This window comes from Dicentrarchus labrax, unplaced genomic scaffold, assembly GCF_905237075.1.
Source record: "Dicentrarchus labrax unplaced genomic scaffold, dlabrax2021, whole genome shotgun sequence".
Classification (NCBI taxonomy): Eukaryota; Metazoa; Chordata; class Actinopteri; family Moronidae; genus Dicentrarchus; species Dicentrarchus labrax.
In genome coordinates this window covers 3,510,573-3,522,960 of record NW_026136705.1, presented here as the reverse complement: position 1 = coordinate 3,522,960, position 12,388 = coordinate 3,510,573, and the positions used below count along the sequence as shown (strand labels likewise).

General features: G+C 40.7%; 1 protein-coding gene across 6 annotated transcripts in view; it reads left to right on the top strand.

Annotated features, from left to right (window-relative positions):
• si:ch211-200p22.4 (phosphatidylinositol-binding clathrin assembly protein) overlaps positions 1 to 12,388 on the top strand; it is a 78,479-nt gene that overhangs the window by 13,989 nt on the left and 52,102 nt on the right. For all 6 annotated transcript variants that reach the window (XM_051401843.1, XM_051401841.1, XM_051401844.1 and 3 more), the window contains exon 2: positions 6,006 to 6,148. In XM_051401843.1, coding sequence (XP_051257803.1) covers positions 6,006 to 6,148 — 143 coding nt within the window. The remainder of the gene's footprint in view (positions 1 to 6,005; positions 6,149 to 12,388) is intronic.

Here is a 12,388-nt window from a genome sequence, read left to right as displayed (position 1 = left end):
GTAAAATATTCACAACATAAAGATTTGTGTGTATGTAGATGATATTCTGTTCTTCTTGTGGTGAAATCACTATGTTTTGGCAATGCAGTTGAGCAAAGTGAGCAACTAAATGAATTTATAACTGTAGTAACTTCTTGTGCAGCATTGTATTCAGGAAGGTAAGAAGTGTAGTGATTTACATTAGCAGTCGTGTATCCCTTCAAGGTATTGTGACACAGGCTGTGTCAACATACTCTCTTCTTTTCATAAAAATCCTGTGATTTGTTCAGATACATTCTCTACAGATCCATCTCTTTAGTTATTCCAGCTATGTGAGCCTGACCTTCCCTTGGTGGTCTCAGAAGGGACTGAACTGTGGGGGGATTGAACTGTGTCAAGCACACAAAGCGAGGCACTGATGCCCGATCAAGGTTTTCACAGACGTCAAGATAGGATTGAGGAGCTGATTGCAGGCCTGTTAGGGTTAATCCGCCTCGGATTCTGTCCCACTAGGAGGCTTGTTGAATTATCCACATCAGATCTTGGTGTTGAATGTGAAGTCCACTGATTGTAACTTGAAACATATGGGTTCATATTTATTAATACCGGCTTTAAAAGTTATTTATTTCTTAAAAAAAAAATACGCTACCTCTCCAGTATGAGCTAAAGAGCCAGACAGAAGTTGGTGGAGAACAAAACAGAGCTAATTAAGTTAATATCAGACTTGTTAGCCAATTTTGCACATTTTAGTTAATACATTTTTGACTAATCAAATTTTTAACGGTGGTGATCATTCATAATCATCCTTACACCAAATCCAACTGTAGCTAAGGCTAGATGGGCTGTAGGAGAAAACTGACACGATCTGTCCAAACATTCACTTCTGATTCTTAAAAATATTGAGTATTGGTAATGTTTTCCCTAGTGACTTGTTGATCGGGAGAAAATAAATAAATATTCAAAGACTGAGAACGTCTGTGGTTTAGACCGTAGAGAGAACTGCTGTTAATACTTAACGTTTTAGATATGCCACGGTTCGTGCCCTTTGTGGATTTAATTGTGGGGATTCTTCCAACATTTTTGGCACCTTTTGTGATAAGTTGTAGCCAGCAGTCAATCCCATGTGGTTGAAATGGATTAAGTCAAGTAGACGGGGAGCAAAGGGAGAGAAGGAAGAGGTTTAAAGTGACAATCAGAAAGAGAAAAAGGAGGGGCAGGAGCAGGATATCAGTAAACATGTTATATTACCGAGCCGGATAAAAACAGAAAATATTAATCCTGTTAAAGGTAAATTAGTTCTGTTTTCTAGGTTGCAGATGTACCAGACATACAAATAAATATAAATATAAATAAAGTCAGGGACAGGAGACAAGTTTGTTTGCAGATCAGAAGAGATGAAAAAGGAGATGAAAGTGGATAGAGAAGCAGGAGTGTGTGTGTGTGTGTGTGTGTGTGTGTGTGTGTGTGTGTGTGTGTGTGTGTGTCTGTGTCTGTGTCTGTGTCTGTGTGTGTCTGTGTGTGTCTGTGTGTCTGTATTGCCTGGAAGCGGGTGGATAAGGGGGGACTTAAAGGTGGATGAAGAGACGAGAAGGGAGCATAGATAGAAGGTAGCCAGCTGGGCCAGATGTGATCTCTGTCTCCTCCTCCTGCCCTTCTTCCTCTGCTTGATCTGACCACCTGCTTTCTTCCCAAATGTGCACACACAAACAGGCAGTGCCTCAAGTTCTGGTCTGCAGAAGCTTTCTGGCACGTACTGATGAAACCACTTCACCAAAGTAACAACGACGCCACACAGTATTGGTAGATTTCTCTTTCTCTTTCTCCAGATGCACTACGCATACCCACAAGCATACCCACAAGCACACACTTCCTCATCAGATCCCGAGTCTGGTTCCCCCCAGCTCTCACGCTGGTCCCTTTGGTACCAGGAAGTCTCTGGTCTATTGTGGTTCAATCAAAGGCCACAGAGGTCAACTGATGACCAGTAACAATGGACCTCAGATCAGGGAGGAACAGAGAAGGTCACTGTTGGGAATGAGATCACCTTTCCTCAGCATTAATTCCTCCCTTGTGTGCATGAGGAAAACTAAATGTAAGAGAGATTGCCTATAGAAGAAAGTTATGCAAATGAACACGGACAGTGCAGACACATTTAAAAACATTCTGTTTATTTGGGTCCAGGTTGCAGTGGCAGCTAGTTATGCTAAATAGCTCAGACGTCGTCCTACTACTCCTGGATGATTGCTCTTCCTGAATATGAGGTACAACAGGAACAAATTACTCAAAACTGGGAACCACCGACTCTATTTGCCTATCCATATGCACTAGGGCTGCAGCTAATGGGTGTTTTCATCATCAGTTAATCTTCAGATTATTTTCTCGATGAATCCATCAATCATTATGTCTATAAATGTCATGAAATAGGGTTAGGCTTAGGGTTAGGAGGGTTATAACCTCCCAGCATCCAAGTGAACTTATTCAAGTTACTTGTTTTACCAACCATTTTGTGCAATCAGTCCAAAACCAAAAGATGGGGAGGAACAGCACATTTCTGTCTCTGTACAGATATAGAGAGATATAACATGTTTATTAGTGAGGTTAACCTTGCTTGGTTTTCGTCCCCCCCTTGAAAGTATACTTGTAGTGAGGATAGACTTTTGACTTTGTGCTATGTTTTCTCCTACACGAGCACTTCAGTCCTCTGTTGTTTAACTATCTTGTAATAATGTGTCGGCATCAATTAGCCGGGTTCAGATTGTGTGTGCAGCTGTTGTGCAGGTAATTGCCTGCAGGATGCTGAGGTGTCGGCCAGAGCCTTACAGTTGAGGATTGACTCAATCTTATGTATTTTTTTTCTTCTGGTCAGAGTAATTGCTCAGACCCCCCCCCCCACATCCTAAGACCTGTTTCTGCAGACCACGTCAGGAAATAGAGGAGAGATAAAGCGAGGCGAGGAGGCTTGTCGAGCTGTGTGTGGATTCCTGCAAATTGTCCGGATGAAGAGACACTCATGTCTCTCATGACTCATTATCTTTTTTTTTGTGTGTGTGACTATCTCTTTCTCCTCTTCTCATGGTCACTCGTCTTTTTGCCTCTATTTTTATCTGTTTTTTTCTCTTTCTACCTCTCGTCCTCCCTCATTTCTCTCTCTTTAACTCCCTTATCGCTCTGTTCTCTCTGTCTCTGTCTCCTTCTCTTTACCCCATCCCTCCTTTTTTTCCTGTGCCATATGTTTGCCTCAATCGCCTCGCCTTCCCTTTTCTCTCCCTGGTCTGGAATCAGTGGCATCTAATGCTTTCCACTCTGCCTGATTAAGTCAGCACATGTACCCTCTTTACATTATCTATCAAACACACACACACTCATGCACGTGCATCCCCACAGACCTAATCAGTCCTTCTCTTAGTTCTCTCTCTCACACCACTCCAGACCTAATGAAAAAACATGAGCTCTGTTAAAAAGAATCCGAGATGGATAGACGGAGGACAGAGTGAAAGAAAAGGTAGCAGCAGAAATAAGAGACAGAGAGGGTAGATTTAAAAAACAGAAGAGGAGTGAGGCAACTAATTCATTTACAAAGCCACCAGTCGCTCCTAATGCCTCTTTCCAGTTCAGACATATTAATTGTTTCTCATCAGCATGAGTAATATCATGCAGTGATGCGGTAGGAGGAGACAAGTTGAGGCTGCAACATTTCCTAACACACATGAAATCCTGTAATTTATGTGTCGAATGCTGCAATTCAGACACACTCTGTTAGCCTCTAAACGTTGTTCTGGTTGGCTGTCGTTCACACCACTAAATGCAGCTAAAATGGATGCATTGTGTTGTAATGTACCATTGTATTGCATTACTCTACACTCATTTGTATTGACTAAATAGCCCACCGCCTGGTATGTTTGTGTGCGTGTTGTTAGAGTGGAATTGGTGCCATGTTGAGTGAACGATTGAAAGTAATGCCGGTCTGGAAGTCTGCTGTGTTTTGTTACTGTACGTGTGGGCAAGTGCTCGAGGGAGATAATGCGTTAAGTGAGTGAAGGAAAGAGCGAAGACGGGGCTTTATTGAATGAGCGTGCGCACCTGACACGTGTGCGCGCGCACCTGATTATGATGATGAAGTCTCCCGACGGGACTCTTCCCTGCTACAGTCCTCTGGTAGTCTAATGAGAAGCTGTTTCCGTAGTTACCAGGTGTGAGAGCCGGCAGCTCATAATGTCCTGTGGTGAGGAACAAAGGATGGAGCGAGAGAGAGGTTGAAAGAAAAGGCGAAGGAATGGATGGGATTGAGGAGGACAGCGAAATTAAGCCAAAAAAAGCCCCATATATGTGGTGTGAATGATCAATTTATCTGTGTGTGTGTGTGTGTGTGTGTGTGTGTGTGTGTGTGTGTGTGTGTGTGTGTGTGTGTGTGTGTGTGTGTGTGTGTGTGTGTGTGTGTGTGTGTGTGTGTGTGTGTGTGTGTGTGTGTGTGTGTTACCTGTTGTGAGGGAAGACACTGAATCTCTATAATAAGCTATGGGACCTGAACAAGAATCAGTTCAAAATCAATCTCATTTTGGTGTGAGAGCAGCGAGGTGGGGCCAGGCTGTTAGTATCTGGTCAGATTCTATCAGGCACCTTCAAAATAACGTTGACTTGTGCTACATTAAAGAGGTTTTTATGCATTGGGCTAAAATTGATAGCTCGATAAGATCTCTGCTTTATTTGTGTAGAAGAAATACGACTTCTGTCTCCTCTGAAATAGATATTTTATGTTCAATGTTTGGGTTTCTGAAGATAGAAATGGGAAGAAGTCAGTGTTGTGCGAATGTGTGTGTACTGTATATAGTATGTCAGTCCCACCCAGTCATCATTCAGCCACATTTTCCTCTTTTTTTCCCCTTCCATTTCTTCATATTTAGTCAAATTAAAAGCAGCACATAACATGATAAGCACTAATTAATACTTTAATTTACTTTTAGTTATTAAAAATGATCTTTCAGCAGATCATGTAATACAGACTTTCAATTCTCTGGAACTTTTGAATTTCATTGTCAAATCGCCTACATTAGGTGTATGAATAGAAAAGAAAAGAACAGAATATAATAACCTCTATCATTTAGTTCCGCCGCTAATGTATTATTTTCATTATTGATTAAGGTACCAATTATGTCGTTGATTCATGCCATGGTCTATAAAATGCTGTGTAATTGTGGGAAATGCTCGACACAAGCCCTTAAAAGTCAATGCAACATCAAAGATATTTACTTTACTATCATAGAAGAATAAGAAACTCAGAACATTTTCACACTTAAGAAGCTGGAATCCTTGAAATCGACATACCCCGGCATGCTCCATACAATATAAAAATGCTGAAGATCATTAGAAAGGTGTTGTGAATGAAGTATACAATAATAAATACACTGCTGTAACGCTAAACACTCATGAAACACATTCTCCATTTAGGAGTCTGATGCCAGGCTGTGGCACGTACCTTCATACTGAACTAAAGCAGATGCACATTTTAGATCAACAAGACTGGAAAGCTAAAAGATCACTTCAGAACATACAAAGACTAGACAAGACTTGTTTACTTGTGTACGTCAAAACACAATAGCATCTTTGTGAGGCCCTCCCTATCTCCGTTTACTGAGGCTGCGAGTTGTGTAACTTCAATTTTCCTCCACATTCAGCGAGTGAGTGACACCTGAACTTCTGTTAACATGTCTCGAGAGAACAGAAAGGCAGGAGATGGTGCAGCTGAGTGAAATTCAGGAGAGGAGGAGGAGGAGGAGGAGGTTAGGAAAAGTTGTGCAGCTGGCACCTGTCCTTCACATTTTATTCACTGAAGAATTGGTGTGTGTGTGTGTGTGTGTGTTTTCTGTCCTTGTGCGTCTGCATTTCTGTGTGTGAAAAGCAATTTGCTTGTTGTACTCCAATCAGGGTTATCAAACCTTTTTTTTTTTTTTAAAGCGTTTCTCATTACTCCTCTTTGTTTTCTACTGTTGTGTAACTCTTAATTTTTATTTTATTTCTTCCTCTGCCAGATCTGATCCACTGCACCAATGAGATGAACGTGAACATTCCCCAGCTGGCGGACACGCTCTTCGAGCGCACGGCCAACTCTAGCTGGGTTGTGGTCTTCAAAGCCCTCATCACCACCCACCACCTCATGATGTACGGCAACGAGGTAGGAGGCTTGCACCACGCAAAAACCACGTGCAAACAAGACCCCTCCAGTGTAGTCAATGGAGGGGACGTCAATATATTGTGTTACTACTCGAGTCTCGCCCACAAATACAAACATACACACACATTCAGATCATTTATTCATGTCTATATCAGCGTTAGGATCAACAGTGCTGCGTGTGGGATAGACACAGTGTGTGTGCAGCTTCTGAGAATGTACACATTGGACACATGGAGTGAATAATCGAAATAGCTGTGGAGTGCGGAGAAATTAATTGGCTCAGTGCGAGCTGGAAGCAAGATGGGGGACAAGGATAGAAGCAAATGAATAATCAAATAAATTAACCTAATAAAAAACATGGTTGAAAGCTGGAAGAATAACACGGATCCTCCATGGATTTGCAGACTTTCAGACACAATAATTAGAAATTAAAATTCAAGCAATCGCTGCTATGTTTGGGAGAACTTTTGGATTTTCTTAATTTGTGATTTGGATTCAGATGTTGTACTGTTTTGCATGAAGAGGTCTGATCAACCCCCCCCGCCGTCAGCGAAATGTCTCAGTTTATATGCAGTGCACTTTTTCAAGGCAAAGGCATAGATTAATTAAGGGAGAGTTGTAGTTTCATTTCTTGTAGTTTTATTAATTTTCTTACAAGATAGAGATGGAGTGCGCTTTGTTCTTCAAATAAACTATTGTAGCTTGCATTTACACTGCAGACTGTTAATAATGCAGAAAAACCCAGTGCATTTTACATGAACATATACTTTGATATTCAGATGGGCTGCAGCCATTCAGTGCTTACTTTATTGGTGAATGTATATTTTATGAAAACCTCAGTCTGAGCACAGTGTGTTGCTTTGTTCTAACATATTTTGTTTGATTATAACATAAAATTGGCAGTAGTTTGTGTGATATGTAGCAATCTTGCTTTAATGTCATTAAATGTAACTTTTCTTTGCTAGCTAGTTCTAAAAGTCCGTTTTTGTTGTCTATTTAGTGCCACCTTCATTTTCTGACAGTTGGTTCCACTTCTAGTAACTCCACTGAGAGGAATAGTTTGACAGTTAGTTGCAAGTTTTAGATAAGAAGATCGATACCACTCCCACATCTGTACGGTAAATATAAAGCTACTGCCAACAGCTAAGTAGCTCAGCCAGCACAAAGTGTTGCCTTTACCCCTTGGTTCTTGTACGAGTGAAACAAACATGATATACTGTATTAATTAGTGAGCTTTAGAGTTGTGGACTGGTGGATTTTGTTCTTTGAAAAGAACGAGGCTAGCTGTTTCCTGTCTTTGCTCCAAATGAAGCTAAGCAGCTGCTGGCAGTAGCTCCATATTTACCATACAGGCACCAGAGTGGCATTGATCTACTCTTTAGACTTTAGACTTTATTGTCCCCAAAGGGAAATTCCTTTCCACAGCTCTGTACACATCGGACACATCAGTCAACAACCGCACAATAGCACTGGATGATGTCCAGGATTCTTTTTAGGATTCTGCCTGTTTCACAGTATATCTTAGGCTTTTTTTTTTTTAATGACATGGCCTTTATCTAGGTTTACAATGGCTTATTCTAATATCAGGAGTGCATAGATACAACATTGCTTCTTTTTCAAAACAGAATATTTTGAAATAGTTGTATAAACACTATAAACTGACATTAAGGACTAAAAAAAGTTTTCAAAAAGATATTTCTCAAATCTTTTATTAGATAAGTTAGAAACGAAACACTGTAGGTGTACAGTAGGTTCATATTACTCAGCACTACAGCACACAGTTATACCATACAATGACAGACAATAGTACACACTCAACCAGTTCATCAGGACCTAGATTGTATCCATTTATGATTAACGTCAAAGTAAAACTGAGCATTTCTGCTCCCTGTAACCAAAATCTGGTAGTGCTGTGACATAGTGGGTTACTATGCTCATGTACACGTATACATATTATATACACTGTATACTAATATACATCTCGAATACAAAGACTAATATATAGTACCTTCCCGTACACAAACAGACACAGCAGCAACACATCCGAAAACCGACACACCCTGCGCTGCATTCCTTTGGATTTCCACTAAAATAGGGAAGCATTGCTTCCTCGTTCAGTCAACATCACTTGTTTCGACATTACGCAAGACTTCCTTTTGTTGGTTCCTTGTTTGTTACGCTAATCTAAACTTCCTCTGAAAAGAGGAAGACTTGGGTGTGAGATCATTGTGTTTTGGCGTATGAAAAAAAAAAAAAAACTGCTAAACTAACTGACACCCAAACAGCACCCTGGCTGATTTCACTGCTGCTACAATGGTATTTTAAGTTAAGAGAATTAGTCAAAGTACTCCCAAATTAGATGTAATGTGGGCGGCATGAGTCTATATTGCAGACAAACCGGCACCTACGGTAGTAAGACAGTCAGATAAGCCGAGACCTCACATACAGTTCGGAGAGACATCAGGTCATCAGATCACTCCGTGCTAAATGTTTGCTCAAGCTGTGGAAATTCCCGCAACATTTTTGATAAACCAAATCATGCTAAGTAGGTCAGTGCAGAGTGGCAGGAAGTGGTTTAAAGCTATTCCCAAGCTGTAGGCTCATGTATCTCTCAGATTTTGATGTCAGTGTCTAACCTAGAGTGACTAAACAATGATTGCAATACTGTTCATCCAAAATATCTGCACAACCCTTCATAACAAGCAGCTCATAGAGACAATGCGCCCTAACTGTATTTCTGTTGTGGGGCATAATGAAAGTCGACATTAACGAAGTTAAGATAAAGCGTTTGTTTTTATATATATTAATATAGCTTTATATCATTGCCTTGAAAAATGGAACTAAAGTAATAAGCAGCATCTTTTTGTCTTTTCCAATTTAGAACAGAAGCAATATTAACACCTATTATTACATTGTATTTTTTACAATGCCCTGTAGCCAGTAAATAAGCCAAGCTCTTGGTATAAAGTGAATTGTTTTGTAACACAGAGCGGGACTCTCTGTGACGTTAAAGCATTAGTGTCGCTAATAATTCAAGTAAAATGGACATTTAATATGCAGCATTTTATTGTCAATATTGTGCTGTTTAGTGGTTATTAATTGTGGAAACTACGGCCATGATGTTCAGCAATTTAAAAGCCCTTATACAAACGTACCTGCAGTGTATTACAGCACTGTGTTTTATGGTTTATCCGCACAGAGTGAGTCTCCAGGCTGTAGTACAGCAAGTGTGTGTACTCATCAGCCTGCATTCATCAGGCCTGTCAGGACGCTGCTGCTGACTGAGGCTCAGCAGCCAGGTGTCCCTGCTCCCTCATGGCCGTCCCATCCATTATAGTCAGAGCTGAGAGAAATCTGGCCGTAAAATTAGAAACCACAGACCCACAGAATTGGGGTCAATAGACTGTACATTCCTTTTCAGATCAACACGCTGACCGGTTCCAGCTTGGCTGGCTCACTGAAGAGGGCCTCGTACAATATCTGATGGCTGCTCTGATGCTAAAGAACATTTGCATTGAGTGAAATAAGAGCAGCCGCTTGCACATCACAGGCAGCTTTCTTGACATGAACTGCTGCGACTGATGCATAAGGAATTTTTACAGTGAAAAGAAAGTGCTCTTCGTCACATAATTTGAAAGGCTAGACCTTCTGATAATGTTACCATGGATATAAGCACACAGACAGCTGACTGCGTCACTTTACATATTAGATATTGGTGCGCTTCTGATATGATGAAGGCTCCACCCTGAAATGTATTTTCTTAGGTCACCCTGCCTTAAAGAGCCGCTAAGCCTGATGTAATTTCATTTGTCTGGGTTTCACTGACAGTGGTTTAGTCTTCCAAGGACTCAGTGCTCTGCTTTCACAGACCTTCCTACTCTGATAACAATAATAAAAAAGGCATCAACACAGTAAATAGGGTATTTGAGAGGTAAGAGTACAGAAAAAAAGGAGGGGGTAGAGAAGAAAATAGGAGGTAGAGAAGGAAAGGAGGACTTGAAACAGGATGTGAAGATGTGAAAGTAAAAGAGGAGATAGTAAAGGAGGAAGTAGATATTTTAAAGTTTTAAAAGTGTTGTTCATGAATACATAACACATCAGACATTCAGTGGCAGCCATCTCAGGTTTACCAAGGACAACTGTACACAAGTACTGAGTGATATTGATGGCACGACTGTTAGCAGGTAACATTTTTTAATGTTTGCCCTTTTTAATAATCCAGTGACGGCTCGATGCATATCACACACGACTAAACTACAAATGACTAAATATAATGTAGTCTGCCTTTCCTCGCTCTGCATCTCCTCGCAAGGCACCCGAATGTGAGTCAACAGACGGTAATATCTGAGCATATTAAAATGAAGTCCACTGTTGCATTCATTGTACGTTGGCCTGGATGTCAGCAAAATGCCGCCGTTTTAAATGCAGCCTATTTTTATTCCGCTGCTCCTGGTAATGTATTCAGCCCATGCTTTCAAATGGAATGTGGGAATTTACCATTCAGAGCAAATAGCAGGTGAATTAAGTTTTAATATCTCTTCTTTGCCTCAGCTGCCATATTTGTCAGAGGGATTGGGATCGTGATTAGAGTAATAGTGCATTTTGTCTGTGTGCGTGTGCGTGTGTGTGAAGGAACAGTCGACAGGCCAGTATTGATACTCATTCAGTTCTTCACCTCCAGTTTTTTCCTCCCTGCCAAGAAGCAATCCTGGCTCACTCCCCAGTGACACTCTGAATCTTATGAGCGATCAAGAGTCGGTCAATATCTTTTGATCACGATTTCACTTTTGTGCTGGTACAAAGCCACTTTAGAGAGTACATCTCAGATGTCTCGGCTGCATCTGGAGTTTGCGTCTCATTGTTTTTTTACTTCTGGGTGATCGTGACTGTATGTGGGCGGGCTGTACTGATGCAGGTCCACTAGTCTGAACTTTACCGATCAACAAATACTTAGTTTAAATTTAAAATGTACGACCCGTAAGTAGGGATGTGATGAGTGTTTAGTTCTTGTCTAGCCATTGTCTCAGCTGTTATCATTTATCAGCGCGTGCCTCTGCTTCCAAGCCTTTGTGTTTTAGGCCAATATGTACCAAAAACAATTCAGCAGGAAACCCCAAACAATGGCTGGGAGAGCCCATTTTCCAGCGCCTCACCCCCACCCGCTGTACTCCCATCCTTCCCCTCCAGGGAGCTCCATCCCTGGACTGGAGAACTCAGACTGCTGGGTCTCTCTCTCCGGGGGAATGTGGATGCTTCGACCATCCAAGACCTTCACAAGGTTATAGGGACGATATAGAGAGGAAGGTTAACTTGCCTTCAGAACTGCGGGAATTCAGGGAAAGATGTTGCTGATGACTGTGCGAGACATGAGTTCAAGTAAGAGGGAGAAATGGGGTCATATAGAAGTCAACGTTATTTTAAAATTGATTATTTAAAGGCTAAAAGCACTTCTTCAAATGGGTATTCGACACATTATCCACCTGAATTTCTTTTCTTTCCGAGCATTTCTTGCAACTGATTCTCCAAGACTGATTCATCCTCAGGGTTTCTTTATGTAATGAGATATTTGTTGGTAATGCTTTTATTTGGTTTGGTTTCCAATAAGCCCGTATTCACTGTACAACAGCTATAAAAGAAAATCCTAAAATTAAAGAAGATGTCAAATTGTATTTTCTAAAAAAAAAAATATGTGCAATATGTACACTGTCAATAAGTTGTAAACAGAAGGGAGTTCATGCAGAACTGTGCACATGTTTCTGATGTATTAACTTACATTACAATGGCTAAATTGTTGCAAACACTCAAAATGATGTAATGTGGAGTGGACTTAAGTTTTAAATATCGTGACATGTTTAAATAAAGGAAAAGTGCTTTAGTAAATAGAGACAGCTGTCAAAATTTAACTCCGGCAACCAAAAAGACACTTGAGACATTGTCCTACAACTCTACAACCTACAGTTTCAACAACCTTTGGAGTCTAGCTAAGTGCTAACAGTTTGTTTACGTTGTTATACATTACATGTACAGTGTGTTAGCATGCTAAGTACAGCTGAGGACAATTTTTTTGTGGTTGCTTTTTGACTTTCTCGTAATTTTTTATGGTCATTTTATTGTGGTTGTTTTTCATATATTGTATGTCCCTCTAGCTTGTATCAAGTTAAGCTCAGGGGCATTGCTATAAAAGAGCTTAATGCTCAGTCAATTTACCTAAATAAACGATGGTTAATGACCTGGTGATGG